The sequence below is a fragment of the Ictalurus furcatus genome, chromosome 5 (genome assembly GCF_023375685.1).
Source record: "Ictalurus furcatus strain D&B chromosome 5, Billie_1.0, whole genome shotgun sequence".
NCBI classification, from domain to species: domain Eukaryota; kingdom Metazoa; phylum Chordata; class Actinopteri; order Siluriformes; family Ictaluridae; genus Ictalurus; species Ictalurus furcatus.
The window spans coordinates 21,483,092-21,504,612 of record NC_071259.1 but is presented as its reverse complement, the minus strand read 5'-3'; the positions used below and the strand labels follow the sequence as shown (position 1 = coordinate 21,504,612).

Genomic DNA, 21,521 nt, shown 5'->3' with positions numbered 1-21,521 from the left:
TTGGTTTTCAGCACTATGACAACCATCATGTACAAATACCTCTTTCCAAGTCTTAACTGGCCATAAATGCTATCGCTAGTTCGTTATCCAGGAGGGTGAAGTTCTAACTGTTCTCGATTCATGCGTCATCTTAGGCCTTTCGAACAGCAAAAAAAAAAGGTGTTCCCAACCTTTGGACTGAGTATATAAAATTGGATTTTCCATTCCAGTAGCTCATAATCACTGACTTAAAACCTACCTGAGCACACTTTCCGTACAGGTGCAGCTGGACTTTGCAACAGGGTTTTTGCTAAACAGGAACATATTTGTGAATCTTTTTCTGGCATGCGTAAATAAATGGTGGTTTTCCGGGATTAATAATGGAGCACTAAGTTTGGAATTATACAGACTTTCTCAGGTAATCTAATTTTGTTGGATATATAAGTGATCTGTCTAAAGATTTATAACCAACTGATTAGATGATAAACTAGGAAGGGGTTACATTATAGTATCTAACAGTGGTAAATTGTTAGACAATTCTGATACCTTTATAATAAATAAAATGGGAAAAACAATCATTCTCATCACTGACAAATGAAAACAAATCTGAAAAAGCTTAGACATATAGTCTCATATCAATAGCTGTTATTGCTTCACTTATATAAAGCTAATAGAATTTTGCACGGTCTGAAATAAGGTCACATTAATAGAGATAAAAAAAACTATTTCAATAATACATTGAGGACTGAGAAAATACGGTGTTTTAGACCTAAAAGATTCCAAAACGATTAACATATTTGGGAGCAAAATTGGTTACTTTTTAACCAATTTTAATTTAACAATTTTAAATTAAATTGTCAAAACTGTTAACCTATTCTTGAAACTCTGCATTTTTCAAAGAGTTTAAATTAATTCCAAGGTTTTGTGTGAAAATTCTGGTATTTTAAGACTGAGCCATAAATTTCTCATCTATGATAATTTGTGTGTAAAACCTCATATTCAATGGCATATAAATAATGATCATAAGGTTTATGAAATTGTTGCCAAAAAAAGACAGAGCTTTATAATATAAGAGTTTGCGTTGGTTTCTCATAACACCATAAGACCTACTTGTGGTTCCTACTGGGGATTTTTTAGGTCATTTGCTGTTTTATTTAGTTTATTGATATAATTTTACTTAATGTCACTTCATACCTTATTTACCTTGAATGTGTTTTCATATTTTTGGCTCAGACTGCCAGCACTGTTTTTTTAATAGGTGTGTGACATCAGAAAGGAAGAATGTTCATGAACAACAACGGCCCAACCTCCCCCACAAGGTACTCATTAAAGCTAAAGCCTGTTTCTAACCACAATAAGCTGGAAGCATGAATGGTTTTAGGATGCTGCAAATTATGTGGCAGCTTTAATTTTATTTTCTACATGTATTTAATTGTTCAATATTGACAGTTAATACCTACCTCACAATAAATGTGAACTACTCAGCTATTCCCATGTTTATGAATCATTTGCATATTTATCATTTTAGGTTTGGGTATTAGTTACAGTCAAGCTTAGGCTGGTTTCTATTAAACTGGACAGGTTTTAAATTGATTAGGACAAAATTACTCGGTCCAATCTGACAACTTTGTGCATTGTAGTCCTTGCAGTGTCTAGTGCTAAGAAAGATGAAACGTGTAAAATCATTTGTCTAGTTTTTTCTGTATCTGGTCAAATATTGCGTCACTGCAGCAAAAATAACACCCTGAGATTGAGAACATTTTCCATTTTGAAAGGCAAGCAATTTTTAACCTGTTCTAGCAGTACACTAGCATTCAATCAACTTATCGGACATATTCAATCAGTATAAAAATAAATTATTTTATAGCTACAAGTCTGTTATGCAATTAGTAAGGATACTGTTGGGTTTGTGTGTGTAGAGTATCATTATTCTGTGTTTAGCTGCTGGTGAGTAGGGAGATGGGAAAGGTTTGCCCACAATAGAATTGTTATAGAGATAAAACAGGCAGCACAACTAAAGCTTTTTTCATAGTAAAACACTCTATACAACTTCCACAATAAAATGATAACATTTCAAAATACTTATGAAAAACTGCAAATTCTTAAAGCCTGGAGTGTCTACTTTCATATTAGCCATTAACCAGTACTGTAGAGTGTAGACCTCACAAAGAAATGAAATAGAAACTGAACATGAGCACCCCTCCCCCCCACCCCCATCCAACCATGTGGAAATTCAGATTCAATTTAAATTGAATTTAATAGATTATCATATGATGTATGGTGTCAAAAAACAGCATTGTTAAATGAAATATTACAAATACATGATAAGAGAAAAAATATTAGTAACAGTCAGTAAAGTATTTAAGGTTGATGTAATCTGAAACCTGGCATCCAGTACTCTATTATTTGCTAATGTCTCATATGAGCTGCGGTCCAGATGCACAGATTGTATTGTGTTTGTATTGTAGAGGTTTCTCATCAGAGGCATTCTCTCAGAGGTCCGATATGTCTCGACCCAATGCAAAATCCATCTATAGTGAGTAATAGCTTCAGGCCTTTTTACTTTTCTTTCCCACCCAGAACTTCTGTATGACTTCTTTCTGTAATTCCATGTTTTCTGTTGCAACACAGTGCAAAGGAAGGAATATTTGGAGACCATAAACAGACAAGCAGATGCTTTTCAGTACAGAGTGGAGGTAAGGAGAATCACTGCTAACATTTTTAGAACATTGTGGTTCAAAGAGCGAGTTTTGTGGGTGTTCTGAACATTTTATGTAAAGTTTGTAGCCATTCAAACAATATTCATGTACAAGCCCAATTCCAAAAAAAGTTGGGACATTGTGTAAAATGTAAATAAAAGATATGTACTTTTGTAGAACATAGAAAACAAGGTAAAGGAAAAAATGAGGTCATTTTGAATTTGATGGCTGGAACACGTCTCAAAAAAGTCGGCACGGGGGCACCAAAAGGCTGGAAAAGTAAGTGTTACTAAAAAGAAACAGCTGGAGTAAAATTTTGCAACTAATTATGTTAATTGGCAACAGGTCAGTAACATGATTGGGTTTAAAAAGAGTATCTTAGAGAGGCAGAGTCCAGCCCAAGAGTGTCATCAGGAAAAGGACTTTGTACTTTGTACTTTCTTGCTAACATGTCAAGCTACATTATTTTTTTTTTTTTTTTTTTTTTTTTTTTTAAATAAAGAATGAGAGGCAAAGGTAATAACAGGAAGTAACTGATGGTCTCAAATGATGTGCCATTCTTTAATGAATAAATTTACTGTGTGGTACAATACTGCTGTGGTGTAAAAGGAATGAAAATGGTTTGGGACATACTGTTATAAGGAAGTAATAAACATCAGGGTGGGAATGAATCACAGCATCCTGTTGGTGAGTACTTTAATCAGCATGCCCCATCATGGTTTATTCATCATAGCTTTATGAAGTTTCTGGCCACCTGAATGTATCATTTGGCAGACACTTTTATAAAATCAGATGTAGATATGTCACATGTACCAGATGCAGTTAAGGCAGAATACAATCCAATCACAGAGCTGTTAAAGGAACAGAGTAAAAGTGCTACAAACAATCAGTTAAACTATACTTTGGATGGTTACAGGTTCAGGCTGGGCTTGAGGTTTTTTTTTTCTGAAAGGAAACCCTCTGCTGTAGGGCTCTACATAGAACCTATAAGAAATCCCCCGGAGAGACAAATCTGTGTGGAGTGCTACACAGAACATTTTCTAGGTGTATTTTATAATTAAAGCAAATGATGTGTTTGATTATACTGTAGGGCTAAAATATAAAGGGTTAATTACTTAGCCCACTGCTCTCCTATAACCAAAGACAGAAACAGGTGCAGCGGATGGTTGAATGCGTGTTTTAATTTATGATTTATATATCTGACTCTACTGAATGAATTCTCTGACTCCAATTAATAATAACTGTTAACTTATTTATCTGACTCCAATGAATAATCCTCTAATTAGTGCTAGAAATATAATACCTCAGTGTTCTGATTATAATTAGTCTAAAACAGTTTCATGCTAAGCTTTCATTATAAAATGAAGTTCCTATGTCAGAGGCTTTTATATAGCCTGTAATAAACAGGTTCGTATTGATATGCAAGCCTAGGCCTTTCCTATATCTTTTATTTACTTGTCAGAGATTTCATTTAAACTAGCAAGTATTAGCCTTTTCTATTAGCTTGTCAGAGGTCGATTTTAACGTGTCTAACAAACTACAACTTTAGCTTAGGAAACTATTTCTAATAACCATGTAAATGTCATTTTTAAAAAGTCATGCATTTTTAATGCAACATTAAAAATGTTGCATATACAGAAAACAGAAAAAGAGAACTTACAAAATGTTGATCTGCGTCATGGACACATAGGATGCGTGTTGTAAAAGCATCTCTAATGGTAAAAAGCCTTTTCTGATGTTACAAGCCAACCTTGAGTTATACTAAACACGCTCTCTTATATGTGTTACATATGGTGACCAAGATAGCAAATGGGAAATAAAATAATGTTTTATGGCAGAATGAACCCCCAGTTAGTTAGGAACTCATTAAAGGTGTGTGTGTGTGTGTGTGTGTGTGTGTGTGTGTGTGTGTGCGTGCGCGTGCGTGGAGAACAAGCAAGATATATATACTACAACATATATTGTAAATGTTGTCTCCTGAACCTATATGATATTTATGATATCACCACATCGTTCACCATGAAATATGGATAAAAAACAGTACCAAACATGCCCTGAGGAATACTGTAATTAAACACAGTTCAGATGACCAGTTTTGGATTCCCTGGTATCTCTATAACACATTCCCCATCATTTTAACCTTAATCAAATTACTGTCACAATTTATACATCTTCTACAATATTATACACTATGTAAACTTAAAAAAAAAAAAAACAACTGCTAAAGGTTTGAAATTATATATCTGAGAATTCTTCTATATCTGGCCATGTTCTGATCGTGAGTAAGTTTTTAATATTTTGGTCTAATACGTTTCATATAATATAATATAACATGATATGATAATAGAGGAATGGACCATTGATCACCTCAACAGGAAACAGCACAGTTAAAAAGAACCCATGTATGGTAGATATATATATAATGTACAGTGTGCACACCCATACACACACACACACGCAAGTAGTACTTATTGACTAAAAGCCCCTTAGGTGTATAATTTTACTCTCTCCCTCTATGTATACTTACTGTAATATATAAAGAGTTTACATTTCATTAATTATCATTATAAAGAAATTCAAGGTTTCTTGTTATTAATTAATTTACGACTCATTCCTCAGCACTTGTTTACATGTGAAATAAATGGGAGGGACCTGAGCAGCATTGATGATTGCATGGCCAAGCTGAAGAATCTGGACAGCCGAGGGAAAGTGTGGGGTCAGGATATGATCCTGCAGGTGCAGAACGGCCACTTACAACTGTGTGATGTCGAAACAAAGGTCAGGGCTCACCTTATAGCACAAGCTTTATTTAATTTTTAAGGAATGTACAGGAATTTAAGGGTAAGGTACAGTATGTAATGTGCTCTTATTACACTGTTTCTTACAAATATTTCTCTCTTCTATGTCTCTCTTTCTCTCTTCAACCTCTTGAACTTGCTGACTCTGCAGGAGCTCCTGGATTCACTTCCTCTTGGCAACATCACACAAACAAAAGCAGTCCTGGACAGCTGCGCTTATGACTCCCTCCTTATTGTCACAGCTCAGGACATCAGCCGGAGGGCTCCAAATATTTTCTTGTTCCAGTGTGAGGAAACTGGGGTGAGGACTTTAATCTCACTATTGCTTATGCTTGCTGTGAAAATCAATAAACATTGTTTTTTTTTTTTCTTCAAATAACCTCTTTGATCTCTTAGATCTGTGTGTTGATAAGTCAGGTTGGTTTGTACACTTTGCCAGTTTATTCGGTACTTCTCACTTACCATATCACTGTACTTTGTATGGATACCGTTACTGACTGTAGCCCATTAGCCTCACTCTACTTATCGATGGAAAACGGCCACCATAGGACCATGGCTATCCAGATATTATTTGTGTAGCAGATCCTTCTCGGCAGCAATGCTTCTTACAGCAATGAGAACGGCACAATAGTGACATAGTAGTTGTGTGTCATGCTGGTATGAGTGTATGAAGTGGAGCAGCATTGCTGAGGGTTTTAAAAACCTTAATGTCACAGCTGGTTTGAGAAACAGTCAATCCACCAACCATACAGTGATGCTGTGATCAGAAACTGACAGGGATTATGGGCTTGAGGATAAGCAGGAATCCCATAGAATGAGATTTTGTGGTGAAAGACACTGGGATTTATAGATTAAGATGACAATTAGTAAAGAATAAAACACACCAGGTTTTATCCAGTTTGATTGTTCAGTGACTGAGCACTTGGTTAGACAATATTTGTCTTATTGAGAGGTAGTAATTGGAAAGGTATGTCAATGCTACATATTCTCTGGTTTTTAATACACAAAGTTGTGTGCACTGCTGAATTTTACAGGCAGAGGAGGTGAAAGCTGATTTAGACAGAGAGATCCAGAACAGGGATGCACCAGGGATGAGGGAAGGACCAGGATTTCCACCAAGTGAACCACCATTTGACATCAGGTAGGCTGCTGTCTGACAAGGGCCTCTTGGGAAATTGTGTCTGTATTTAAGAATCGCATTAAACAGTTAAAGTATTACTCCTGCCCCAAGAACAATATACAGAACTGTATGAATAAAAATGCCTTGTAGATGTGTTGCTACATCATTAAAAAAAATTATATGTAATGAAACAATGTCTGCAGACAAAGCCTGTAGTGAGATATCATGTCTTCTGCAGGAGTAATCTGGAGAACATCATAAGTCAAGGTTATTCAGTGGGTTTCCGCAGACCTGGCCCTCCTCCAGTGCGCTCCGCACCTCCTACGTCCGAGTATCCGCCTTCTCAGTCCAGCACCTTCCAAGACTATGGTAAAAAAAGACTCAAAAATTTAAAAACCTCATTATCCAATTGTATACAGAAAGAAGGAAAGTGAAATTGAATAACAAACTTTGAATGAAAGAATTTTAAAAAAGACTTAAAAACATTTTTTTTTTTAATGTAGAAGGTTTGACAGTGCATACTCTCCATATGCCTCATCAAACCATGTTTATTTGAAAATGTTCTTCAAAGGTTTTTGAACAGTTAGCGGTTCTTGGCACCCAAAAGGGGATCTCTTTGTAATTCTCTCTGAAAATAGATCCCTCTATTGTAAGGTTCTACATGGAAATAATATAGGTTCCCTCATGTGTCATATTGAAAATTTAAGCTATAGTATATGCTCTAGAGCAGTGGTCACCAACCCTCTTCCTTGAGATCTTCTTTACTGCAGGTTTCATCTCCAACCAAAATCTAACACAGCTGATTTAGTTGATCAAAATCTCCTTAAGGCAATGAGTAGATGGTCAGATGGGCATGATTATGTTTGGAGCTGAAGTCTTCTGGAAGGTAGTTCTCCAGGAACAGGGTTGGTGAGAACTGCTCTAAAGTGTAGTCATAAATCTCATTGCAGGTTCATTTTTAAGTGAATGTACAGAATTGTTGTCCATTTCCGAACAGTCATGATGTAAGATTTTGTGGTGAAAGAGGCTGGGGTTGTTATATTCAGCTTACATTTAGTAAGAAATAAAAGATGACGTAGTATGCTGCATTATGAAAATAATCAACAATCAATAATCAGCTGTATTGATTATTTTCCAATAACAGCATGTCCCCAAAGCAATTTGTAAAATCTGTTTAGAGTTATATTTTATGTCATGGAACATCCCTGTACAAAGTTAGCTCCTGTTATTACTTAACTTATAACAGCTATAAACAGTTGTTCCATCACCATCCTCTTTTTTGCTGTCTTTTGAAGTTAAGACAAAACATGTAGCTTGTCATGTTACTGAATAACTGGAAAATGCAAAGTCCTCTGTCCTGAAGACATTACTGCAGACTGTTACAAAGGGCTGAGACTGAAGACTCATTCAATAAATGTTTTATAAACTGCTTAAAGAATGCTTCACCATATAAAGGAAATGTGCTGTTTTTAATCTGTTCATTTTTAATCTTATATTGTGTGAAGATACCATAGAAAGTGAAAGTTACCATAGAAATGTTTACATATTAGAATGAACACATTAATTTAAGCCTGAGATTTGCCATACAGCTGGAACTACTGTTAAAGGAAATGAGAATCTGAATGGAGAATACAACAGCGCTGTAGTGCAAAAGGTTTTAATAAATTGGTTGAAATCTTTACAAGTCACTGGCTGATATTTTTCAAAGCAGTGGTTCATGTTTTCAATGGCTGAAAAGAGCTCTCAATCTCTTTTCAATTTATAATTTCATTCTTAATTCTGTATTATGTACAAAACTCTATTTCCAGATGATCACCAGCCTCCAATGTTTCCACCCAGAGAGGAGAGCTATTTCAGTCCAGACGTGCATGAACGACAAAACCCCACAAATCAGCAGCCCTCTCCCCCCATGTTAGACATTGACAGGAGTGTGGTCAGTTTATCTTCAACTAATTCTGCCGCCTTCTCATCCAAAATCAACTTTCTAAAATGTGTGCATGTTCATCTGATTGTTTGCTTCCCTATACATCTATTTAAATACTGTATCTCTTCCCTCCAGGAAATCTTTAATCATGTAGTGGCTGACGTTGAGTTCTTTATGGGCAAAGTTGGAGCAGCTTTAGCACAAGCGGATGGAAAGAAGCAAAAGAAAAAGAAAGGCAAAAGCACAAGAATATATGGTAAGCAACAGCAGTGTGGGCTAAGTGATTTTTCATTTCAGCAAAGTTATAGATAGGAAATGTATTAATTTGTTACTCTTTATTTCCTGTGCAGGTGAAAACTTTCCCTCTATAGATGAATATATGGCCTGTCTTCAAAAAATTAAATATGGCTTTAATCTTCTTGTAAGTCAACAACTTGACCTTTACAAATCTTTAAACCTTTTTTGAAGCAAAGAAAATATATATATATATATATATATATATATATATATATATATATATATATATACATATATATACATAGATATAGTAGTGTGTCATGCTGGTATGAGTGAATGAAGTGGAGCAGCATTGCTGAGGGTTTTCAGTATTTTATATATATATATATATATATATATATATATATATATATATATATATATATATATATATATATATATATATATATATTTGTGGTCGGAAAACTTTTTAACGGGTTAATCTTTATAAATTCAGCTATTATCTTGTCTTGTGGACTATATTTAAACTTCTGTTATGTGAAATAGCTTATTTTGTTAAAAGTATTAAGATTTTGCAAATTCTGCAAAGGGTATGTAAACTTCCGACTGCAACTTTAAATATATATATATATATATATATATATATATATATATATATATATATATATATATATATATATATATATATAAGTTTAATTACCACACTGTAAAGTATTAATGCAGCAATACTGCAGCCATTTAAATCTATTATATACTGTATTTCTCTAAACAGTTTTGGAGTTTTTTTTAGTATTACAGGAAATAACTAGCAATTTGCTTTGTCTTTAAGGTGACAGATTTAAAAATGACAGAAGCTGAAAAATGTAGATCAAGTGTATAAGCAAATAGTTTGAATTACTCAGAAAATCAAAATGAATGATAAATGCTTCAATCAGTAGTTGAAACAAATAGGCTAAAGTGCTCCAGGACATCATGCCCTTTTTGTGTAATGGGACTAATACTTGCCTTATTTTTCTTGTTTTAGGGGAAACTTAATGGACACTTAAGTAAACCTGATGCTCCTGACCTTATCCACAGTCTTTTCTCCACCCTTGATTTTGTGAGTATCTACCAGTTTAACCTGTTTACTTTGTAAAGGAGCAACAAAAAGCTTTCATTTAGCATTTTCTTTGTTCACTGTTAGTCACAACATCAACAATGTATGGAATAGAAACATTTTGAAACATTTTCTTTTAATTTCATCTGTTTGTTATGTCATGTGCTGAGATACCTGGTCTTCTAGCCTTAAATGTCCAGATTTCGAAAGCTTTCTCTTTGTGTCAGTAAATTATACCATGCTCTTTTTTTTTTTTTGGCCAGACCAAAATGTACCAGGACTCCTTGAATAACTAACCATTCTCTCCCCTCATGCTTTAGCTGGTGAGGCAGTATCCTTCTGAGGTGGCTCCTTCAGTTCTGAGTCCCCTTCTCACAGAACAAACTCTGCAGCTCCTCAGCCAGGTGGTGACTCCAGAGGAGGGTCAGCTCTGGAACAGCTTACAAGATGCCTGGAATATTCCCAGGTCAGAACACCACATATATTTAACATGTCAGGCTCTTTAAGAGTATTGATGCATTGAGACCATTGTGAAGATGATCAATGCAATTATTTTGGCTTAGTACAATAAAATATATTTTAAAGGTCCTATTTAAACTGGTAAAAAGTTCCACAATCATTTTTATTATTAATAAGATTAGTAGTAGTCTATTATTTATTTATTTATTTATTTATTGTGTCAACCCCAGAGTTCCAGTAGTGACTCATAGTTCATATTAAGTATAATATGACTAGAACCAGACTATATACAGTATCTCACAAAAGTGAGTACACCCCTCACATTTTTGTAAATATTTGATTATATCTTTTCATGTGACAACACTGAAGAAATGACACTTTGCTACAATGTAAAGTAGTGAGTGTACAGCTTGTGTAACAGTGTAAATTTTGCTGTCCCCTCAAAATAACTCAACACACAGCCATTAATGTCTAAACCGCTGGCAACAAAAGTGAGTACACCCTAAGTGAAAATGTCCAAATTGTGCCCAAAGTGTCAATATTTTGTGTGGCCACCATTATTTTCCAGCACTGCCTTAACCCTCGTGGGCATGTAGCTCACCAGAGCTTCACAGGTTGCCACTGGAGTCCTCTTCCACTCCTCCATGACAACATCACGGAGCTGGTGGATGTTAGAAAACTTGTGCTCCTCCACCTTCAGTTTGAGGATGCCCCACAGATGCTCAATAGGGTTTAGGTGAGGAGACATGCTTGGCCAGTCCATCACCTTCACCCTCAGCTTCTTTAGCAAGGCAGTGGTCATCTTGGAGGTGTGTTTGGGGTTGTTATCATGCTGGAATATTGCCCTGCGGTCCAGTCTCTGCTTCAGTATGTCACAGTACATGTTGGCATTCATGGTTCCCTCAATGAACTGTAGCTCCCCAGTGCCGGCAGCACTCATGCAGCCCCAGACCATGACACTCCCACCACCATGCTTTACTGTAGGCAAGACACACTTGTCTTTGTACTCCTCACCTGGTTGCCGCCACACACGCTTGACACCATCTGAACCAAATAAGTTTATCTTGGTCTCATCAGACCACAGGACATGGTTCCAGTAATCCATGTCCTTAGTTTGCTTGTCTTCAGCAAACTGTTTGCGCGCTTTCTTGTGCATCATTTTTAGAAGAGGCTTCCTTCTGGGACGACAGCCATGCAGACCAATCTGATGCAGTGTGCGGCGTATGGTCTGAGCACTGACAGGCTGACCCCCCACCCCTTCAACCTCTGAAGCAATGCTGGCAGCACTCATACATCTATTTCCGAAAGACAACCTCTGGATATGACGCTGAGCACGTGACCACTCAACTTCTTTGGTTGACCAGGGCGAGGCCTGTTCTGAGTGAAACCTGTCCTGTTAAACCGCTGTATGGTCTTGGCCACCGTGCTGCAGCTCAGTGTCAGGGTCTTGGCAATCTTCTTATAGCCTAGGCCATCTTTATTTAGAGCAACAATTCTTTTTTTCAGATCCTCAGAGAGTTCTTTGCCATGGGGTGCCATGTTGAACTTCCAGTGACCAGTATGAGGGAGTGTGAGAGCAATGACACCAAATTTAACACACCTGCTCCCCATTCATACCTGAGACCTTGTAACACTAACAAGTCACATGACACCAGGGAGGGAAAATGGCTAATTGGGCCCAATTTGGACATTTCACTTAGGGGTGTACTCACTTTTGTTGCCAGTGGTTTAGACATTAATGGCTGTGTGTTGAGGTGTTTTGAGGGGACAGCAAATTTACACTGTTACACAAGCTGTACACTCATTACTTTACATTGTAGCAAAGTGTCATTTCTTCAGTGTTGTCACATGAAAAGATATAATCAAATATTTACAAAAATGTGAGGGGTGTACTCACTTTTGTGAGATACTGTAGATGTTCTATTATTCCCAAATGACTGTTTTCTTGTTCACACACACACACACACACACACACACACACACACACACACAATTGTTCAAGCGATATACAAATACCAGTGTTCTAGGGTACTGGTCTAGATATTTGCTTTATTGCTTGGTTTGAATCAGAATGATGCCACAGCTATTCATGGGTAAGGGGCCAAGAGAACATAATTGGCCCAGCTCTAGCTAATTATGGGGTTCTGTTAGGTTGCATGTACAGGGCAAGATGTTGATGTTGCATTAGCAGCAGTTCAAAATGATTCAGTGGCTGGCTCGATGTTGGAGAGAGTGTTTTATCCCGTTCCCTCCCATGTTGGTAACTTCTATCTGGGAAGAAATCTGGGCATTTAAAAAAAAAACATGCAGTGATCAGAAATCAGTAAAGAGCATGGCAAGAATTGTACAGGCACACTCACAGCTAAGCAAATCACATCTGAATCCAGCATTAGTCTGGAGCATGACCTGTCAGAATGCACCACTTATTGGACTTATTGGCTGCAATACTCAAAAATAAAAATAATGTGAGTTGTTGATGTCTTCCTGGTACATTAGGGCCTGTGATACCCATTAAGGGATGTCTAAACAGCACAGTATATGTGGTAGCCATCATGTTATCCCAAAGTTTATCCCTTCATGGGCACAGTTTATCCACACTCAGCTAGAAACATCCAGTATGATAATGTGCTGTGTGACAAGGCACATACGAGAGCAAGTTATTTAATGCTCTAGTGAATTGCACACTTCCAGGAACTTATTGAGCATCATAGGAATGAGGTGGAAGGGTCTGTTTTTCTCAAGACTGTCTGTTTAGTGCTCTAAATATCTGTATCTATACTCGGATTTTAACCCGAAATGGGCATGGCCTAAACCATAACCTAAACCACTAGAAATGTGCACTATAACTATTTTGTAAATTGTTATTTCTGTGGGTTACATCCCTAGCAGGCACCTGAAAAACTGGCAACTCAGTATGTATAAATGTTGCATGAAGGGCTTCAGTATCAAAGGTCATATTGCTCAAGATACTGTGTACTAAACTGGAATCTTATAAACCAGTTTATAAGATTCACTCTCTGCATTCTTAGACCAGGTTGGCTGAATGCAGATCAGATACCACCATATGTTCCACAGTTTTATGATGGCTGGCAGCCGCCTGCACCAGCCCCTCCCCAGTCAGGACCCGTGAACCATCCTCTGTCACGGAGCAACAGTCAGAGATTTCCAGCCGAGAATGACATACAACAACGACCTGGACAGGTAAAAACCTCTGACAAGACATGAGGTCTCACTAGCACCTGAGTGTAGATTTTCGGTATTTAAAAAAACAAAACAAAACAAAAAACACACCTTAAACATATAGTATACAGTGCATCCGGAAAGTATTCACAGCGCTTCACTTTTCCCACATTTTGTTACGTTATAGCCTTATTCCAAAATGGATTAAATTCATTATTTTCACCCAAATTCTACAAACAGTACCCCATAATGACAATGCGAAAGAAGTTTGTTTGAAATCTTTGCAAAATTATTAAAAATAAAAACAAAAAAAGCAAATGTACATAAGTATTCACAGCCTTTGCTCAATACTTTTTTTGAAGCACCTTTGGCACCAATTACAGCCTCAAGTCTTTTTGAGTATGATGCTACAAGCTTGGCACACCTATTTTTGGGCAGTTTCTCCCATTCTTCTTTGCAGGACATCTCAAGCTCCATCAGGTTGGATGGAGAGCGTCGATGCACAGCCATTTTCAGATCTCTCCAGAGATGTTCAGTCGGGTTCAAGTCTGGGCTCTGGCTGGGCCACTCAAGCACATTCACAGAGTTGTCCTGTAGCCACTCCTTTGTTATCTAGGCTGTGTGCTTAGGGTCGTTGTCCTGTTGGAAGATGAACCTTCGCCCCAGTCTGAGGTCCAGAGCGCTCTGGAGCAGGTTTTCATCAAGGATGTCTCTGTACATTGCTGCATTCATCTTTCCCTCGATCCTGACTAGTCTCCCTGTTCCTGCCGCTGAAAAACATCCCCACAGCATGATGCTGCCACCACCATGCTTCACTGTAGGATGGTATTGGCCAGGTGATGCCTGGTGCCTGGTTTCCTCCAGATATGACACTTGCCATTCAGGCCAAAGAGTTCAATCTTTGTTTCATCAGATCAGAAAATTTTGTTTCTCATGGTCTGAGAGTCCTTCAGGTGCCTTTTGGCAAACTCCAGGTGGGCTGTCATGTGCCTTTTACTCAGGAATGGCTTCCGTCTGGCCACTCTACCATACAGGCCTGATTGGTGGAGTGCTGCAGAGATGGTTGTTCTTCTGGAAGGTTCTCCTCTCTCCACAGAGACATGCTGGAGCTCTGTCAGAGTGACCATTGGATTTTTGGTCAGCTCCCTGACTAAGGCCCTTCTCTCCCGATCACTCAGTTTGGCCGGGCGGCCAGCTCTAGGAAGAGTCCTGGTGGTTCAAAACTTCTTCCATTTACGGATGATGGAGGCCACTGTGCTCATTGGGACCTTCAATGCTGCAGAAATGTTTCTGTACCCTTCCCCAGATCTGTACCTTGATACAATCCTGTCTCAGAGGTCTACAGACAATTCCTTGGACTTCATGGCTTGGTTTGTGTTCTGACATGCGTTGTTAACTGTGGGACCTTATATAGACGGGTGTGTGCCTTTCCAAATCATGTCCAATCAACTGAATTTACCACAGGTGGACTCCAATCAAGTTGTAGAAACATCTCAAGGATGATCAGTGGAAACAGGATGCACCTGAACTCAATTTCGAGTGTCATGGAAAAGGCTGTGAATACTTATGTACATGTGCTTTTTTTGTTTTTTATTTTTAATAAATTTGCAAAGATTTAAAACAAACATCTTTCACATTGTCATTATGGGGTATTGTTTGTAGAATTTTGAGGAAAATAATTCATTTAATCCATTTTGGAATAAGGCTGTAACATAACAAAATGTGGAAAAAGTGAAGCGCTGTGAATACTTTCCAGATGCACTGTACACACTGTAGCTTTCTGTTTTGCTAAAATCTAGATACAGTGAGGTATTTTTTTAATACGAAAATGAAATTAATTCTAGAGACAATTGCTGCAACAAAAAAAAATTGCATCAGAAAAAACATTGCCACTGTTTGGAAGACTTCACAAAACAAGTAGCAATCATGATGAGGGTGAGGAGTACTAAGAGACATTATTAAACAGCGCTCTAATGAAAAAAAGCAAAATAGCCGCAAGCAAAGATGTTTAACATTCCTATCACTATACAATTGGTTTGATAATATGTAGGTGGAAAGTTCATGGAACCACAACTCACTGTCCAATGACAGTTGCACTACGCAAGATTTCACAACATGATCTCAGACTAAAGGTAAGGAAGCTAAGAGAGAAGACATTAGTCACTGAAAAAGAGTTGCAGGATGACTTGAAGGCAGCAGGAACAACAGTTACACGGAGAGCAATAAGCAATGAACTGCGTCAGAATCATATCCGTTTATACACCCCATACAAAACTCCTCTGCTAAAAAAAAAAGCACAGACAAATCAGAACTCTTTGGAACAAAAGATTAAGCCAAAAAAAATAAAAGAGCACTTTGGATATATTAATTAAGCTTATCATGTTTGGGGAATGAAGAGTTACACATAAGATCCCAAGAATACCATAGTATGAAGGAGGGAGTGTTATGATATGGGGCTGCTTCTCTGCAAACAGTCTTGGGGCATTGCACGTCATCGAAGGAAACATGGATGGAGCAATGTACTGGGACACATTAAAGAAGTTTCAACCAGGAAACTGAGTCTGAAAAGAAGATAGACATTTCATGCAAGACAACATCCCCAAATACAGCCGAGACTGGTTTCTAAAACGTTTATGAAGGTGCTTGCATGGCCTAGCCAATCCCCTGACTATTAATTGAGGGTTTTTAAATGGCAAGTCCATCAGAGGGACTCTTGTATCCTTGGGAATTGAATAAGAATGGGCCAAAATTGAACCACAATCCTGTAAAACCCTAATTACTTCTTACCATAGACATCTCAAAGCAACAACTTTGCAACAAAGTAGTAATTTGTGTCTTAATACTTTTCCCCCCATCAGTTTCATTTTTTAAACATATTTTTTGTTTACACATATTAATACACACGTTTATGTTCATATGTATAAGTATAAAGTCAAAATACATTATGTGTGTAAATTTGAAGTGAGGTATATTAAATAACAAAAACAAAAGTGTCCAAATACTTATTTCCCATCACTTTATGTAATGTGCATTAGATGGTTGTAGTTTAATAGTGACATTGTTGACACAAGCTGTTTACTTTCCCTTCCAGGATAACAGGCTTTTTGGTGCTCCGCCTGAACGGTAAATAACAGTCTGTGATAATACTGCTGTGACAGCTAATCATTATGAGTAAAGTGGACAGTATTGAAATCTAAATTATAATACCTTAATCACTTACAATACATCAAACTCCAATCACTAAGATTTTTAAGAGCTCAAATTTTCAGAACAAGATGATTTCCATGTCTTTCATCTTGATACAACAATATGCCCAAACGGAAAATCCTTTCAACACACTTTGTAATGTTTGCCCTTATGCTATAAAGTTAGTATGACTGTCATGGCTTACTCATTAGGAATCTAATCCTACATCCAAATTACTATAAAGGTTAGGTGACAGTGTCTACTGGTAAATGCGCTATACAAATAAACCGAATAATGCATACATTTAGGAGCTTTAGGGGTAGTGTTAATGTCATTCTTGTGAAATTATGCATCTACAAAGCAATTATTTGTGCTTTTTTGTCCTGTAGCTCAGGAGAACCTCCGCTCCACATGCGCGTGATCTACGATTTCACAGCCAGAAACCGTCAGGAGCTGAGTGTGATGAAAGGTGATGTGGTGCAGGTAAGATCTACTGCTGTAAAGTCATACATACTTGATTTAGTCACTCCTTTTCACTTTTACTTAACATTCTGTATATTTCTGTTTGTTTGTTTGTTTTTTTTTTTTTTTTTTTTTTAAACCATAGTCAATGTATAACATAAATATAAAAATTCCATTACTTGGTGTCACCCAGAAGAGAATGGGTCTTTAGAGTCTGGTTCCACTGAAGGTCTCATCCTTACATAGATTTTTAGTCTTATATAGTCTTTTAGTCTTATATAGTCTGTTGCTCATTAGGGCTCTATATAAGAAAAAATCTGTAAAATCTGCTAAAAACTTTATACAAATAAGATCAAATAAATTAAAATGTGTCTGACTGACTGGCCAGACTGCAATTACTGGTCTTTTTCTTTAAAAAAAAAATTTTTTTTAAAGTGCATACCTTCTTTCCCACAAAAGCAATGTTTTGTTAGCACTGTTTGCTCAGCTTAAATGTATGAAACACCACCCTGTATGTGAGAAGTTGTTTGTGAACATGTTCCCACAGGTGGTACACAAGTCCAGGCAATGGTGGGTAGTGCGAAACAATCTTGACGAGGAGGGCCATGTGCCTCCAAATGTTCTAGAGCCCATGAATAGAGAAGAGCCAGCAGTAAGTTCCACCAGTTTTCCATTATTTAAAGCATCGTTCATCATTTACTGTACTTTCTGATTTGAATGTCAAGAAAGCCAAGAGACACACAAGAGGTGTTTAACTTTGTCTTCTGTCCTACCATTTTGTCAGAGAGTGAATCGACCTCCAAATCTCGATATGAAATCCAGCCCAGAGGAAGTGAGGACCTGGTTACAGTACAAGGGCTTTTCCAGCTCGTAAGGAACCATTTCGAATTGTGTATTAACTGTTCAAAACTGCATTTTACAAAGCCGCATTATAAGCCTGAATGCTGTTTCGTTCATAAAATATTACCCGGGTCATGACACGGTATGTTTCGTCAGATGCATACAGTAGATTTACTGACTGAAATTTATACATCCTTGAAGGGAGGCTTGCTATATATATATATATATATATATATATATTGTTTCTATAGTGTGACAGAAAGCTTGAAATAGGGTGTGGAGAAATGTCATGTTCCTCTATGACTAAGCAGCAACAACAACCTATGGACTTCCTTGGTGCCAGTTTACTCTTATATTTGTAATAGGCTACTGGATGTCTTAGCATAACTCATTAGGTTTTGGGAGTGTTCCCCTCTTATCACTGGTAAATGAAGAAATACTGCAGCTGTCATGTCTGATAAACTATTTGTTTAGCTCAGCCCATCTTCTTTATCGTCAGTACCTGATAGCCTGCCATACATTTAACATTTTCATTCAAAGCATTTTATAGCATCTATAAACTTTTATATTTAGACTTTAGTTAACTCAGGGTTTCATCTTATCTTGTTCTGTGCACAATTTTCATGCTGTTAAATTCATTAATGAATTTAAAAAAAGGCAGGTACAGATTCATTAGGTGTAGTATGTATTGTATATGTGTATCTAATAAATGTAGTAACAATATGCATATATTCATACATACACCACATTGCCAAAAGTATGTGGACACCTGACTATCACACCTATATTTGCCAATTCCAAAACCATTGGGATTAACACAGAGTTGCCCCCCGCCCCCGCCCCCCCGTCTGGGAAGAATTTCCACTAGATTTTGAAGTGTGGCTGTGGGGATTTGTGTTCATTCAGCCACAAGAGCATTAATGAGGTCAGGCTCTGATGTCATGCGAGGAGGTCTGGTGCACAGTCTGCGAGGTCAGGGCACAGGCCACTTGAGTTTTTCCACTCCAACCTTGGCAAACCATGCCTTTGTGCACAGGGGCACTGTCATGCTGGAACAGGTTTGGTCCCCTCAGGTCCAGTGAAGGGAAACTATAATACTACAGCATACAGAGATAGTCTAGACAATTTTGTGCTTAAAACTTTCTGGCAACAGTTATGGGGAAGACCCACATATGAGTGATGGTCAGGTGTCCACATTGTTTTGGCCATATATATGAATATTTAGTCTATATATAGTTAAGGGAAAGAGTTTGCATCTGTTATGGTTTATTTGAATTGAAAAACTCATATAAAATGGAATTCTTAATGAAAACAAACAAAAACCTGGGTCTATACTACAAGAAGACAACAATCCAAAACACAATCCAGACCTAAGGCAAATGTTTTTAATGACTCTGTTGGATTCCAGCCTTAATCTGAAGAAGGCCCTCTGGCAGAATTATAAGATATATAAAGGAAAATGTCGTTTACATTTTGTTCTAAGCATATGCAAACTTTCTCTCATTATCAATGCAAATATCAATCAGCCAATCATCTGGCAGCAGTGCAATGCATAAAATCATGCAGATACAGGTCAAGCACTTTGCTGAAAATTCACATCAAACATCATCAAATAACCACTCTTTGACTTGACACTTGAAGGTTGGAAAACATTGCCTGGTCTTTTTCCCATGTTCAATCTGAGGGTACGGTGGGCACATGCTCACCCAAACTGCAGAGTTTTTAGGTGATAGTTTATAGCCTCAAAGTACAACATGTTGCACATTCAGAGATGCTTTTCTGCTCATCATGGTTTAAGGTTTATTTGAGTTGCCTTATCCTTCCTGACATCTCAAACTAGTCTTGCCATTCTCCTCTGACCTCTCTCTTCAACAATGTGTTTTTGTCTGCAGAACTCACACTTACTGGATGCGCATTTATTTTTCACACCATTCTGTGTAAGACTTTAATACGTGAAAATCCCAGGAGAACAAAAGTTTCTAAAATACTCAAACCAGCCTGCCTGACACTAAAAGTTATGCCACTGTCAGTCACTGAGATCACATTTTCCCCAGTTTGATGTTTGATGTGAACATTAACTGTGAACATTGACCTGGATCTGCATTTTATGGATGTGTAATTTTGTGGATTGCACTGCTACCACAAAATTGACTGATCAGGAGTAGAAGTGTTGCTATTAAAGTAGGAATTGAGTGTACAGAGTATAGACATATCTTTTTCAATTCAATTTTCATCTATTAACTATAAATTAGAATGTTTAAAAAAAATTATATATATATATATATATATATATATATATATATATATATATATATATATATATATAGGGTATGCAAAATCTAATATAAACTAAATAATGGAATGGATTGTATATTGGTTAATTAAATGTCATAATAGGAAAAAAATGTTTTTGTGCCATAATAGTTTGTGCATACAGTATATTTGTAAATGTGTGGATTAATACTTTTAATTTCTTTAGAAATTTATACTGAAAATATTCAGCTATTGTTGGCCTTTTGGTCAAAACCACATCAAGAAGCAAGAAAAGCTGACATTATTTAAACGTTAATAATTGAGTTTCACAATTTGGCCACAAATATGTTAATTACAGTTTACAGCTGACTGTAAAATATACAGAAGCCTATTAGCTACAGCTATAAGTGCAAAGTTACTCAATTAACTAGTTACTCGTGTATAGGATGTACACTTTTAGGAGCACTGTTAAATAGGATTGCAGTTGTGGGTGAAGCACCATAATCATTTATAACACAGTGCTATAAACCCCACTTCTCTTTCGCCTTGTCTGGGTTTTATGAGTGCGAATTTTGTGTGTGTAGGACAATACGGAACCTGGGTATGATGAATGGAGCATTGCTTTTGGGGATGAGGCGTGATGATATACGAGCTGTGTGCCCTGAAGAAGGTGGTCGTGTTTTCTTCCAACTGCAGGCCGTTAAATCATCTATGGCCGTATGTATAAATGTGCATACACAAACATATCGTTTAACCAGAACTCTTACTTATTGGCGCAACTCTTATAATGCATCAGTTTAATCACCCAAAACCAAAGTAAATATTTGTTTATACATTTATAATAGCAGACAGGTTCTAAGGTTATATACACATTTTTCACCATATTTAAGTGCATGAACATGTGCATGTTTCTGCAGCTTGCAAGTGAAGCAGAATACAACCACTACAATGGCCATTAAACCTGACATCATGGGCTTTGGTGAGGATGCAGATGCCAGTTGACGGATTCGCTCAAGAGAACTGCACAGTGATTACATGCTGGAATTATCATCATTTGTTGGTTCATGAAAACAGGTTTATGATCTGAACATAAATATCAACTGAAGTTATACTCCCATTACAATTTTAAATAGGTGGTAAAAATGTGTTGTTTCGTGTCATGCCTTTTTTTGATCCTGTGTTTATCCTATTTATCATCTAACACTTGTGTCAGAATTGTAAAGATTAATCTGAAGTTAATAATGAAGATATATATGATTAAAACTATATTTAAAGCCATATTTACGGT

The 21,521-nt window shown here is 37.0% G+C and overlaps 1 protein-coding gene across 3 annotated transcripts; it reads left to right on the top strand.

The window, feature by feature from the left end:
* The first annotated feature begins 14 nt into the window (after positions 1-14).
* On the top strand, positions 15-21,384 carry eps8l3b (EPS8-like 3b). Of its 3 annotated transcripts, XM_053625197.1 has the most exons (20): positions 16-397; positions 1,213-1,298; positions 2,448-2,515; positions 2,611-2,675; positions 5,298-5,456; positions 5,628-5,777; positions 6,511-6,617; positions 6,835-6,965; positions 8,405-8,529; positions 8,656-8,776; positions 8,871-8,941; positions 9,782-9,856; positions 10,174-10,319; positions 13,342-13,513; positions 16,584-16,615; positions 17,068-17,161; positions 17,688-17,792; positions 17,925-18,010; positions 20,818-20,950; positions 21,151-21,384. In XM_053625197.1, the coding sequence occupies exons 2-20, from the start codon at positions 1,261-1,263 to the stop codon at positions 21,190-21,192; spliced, it is 1,920 nt and encodes a 639-aa protein (XP_053481172.1). In that variant the 5' UTR covers positions 16-397; positions 1,213-1,260; the 3' UTR covers positions 21,193-21,384. The 3 variants fall into 3 exon arrangements, with proteins under 3 accessions (XP_053481171.1, XP_053481170.1, XP_053481172.1); XM_053625196.1 differs by having other exon boundaries at positions 15-397; positions 1,238-1,298; positions 8,405-8,776; XM_053625195.1 differs by having other exon boundaries at positions 15-397; positions 8,405-8,776.
* The last annotated feature ends 137 nt before the right edge of the window (positions 21,385-21,521 follow it).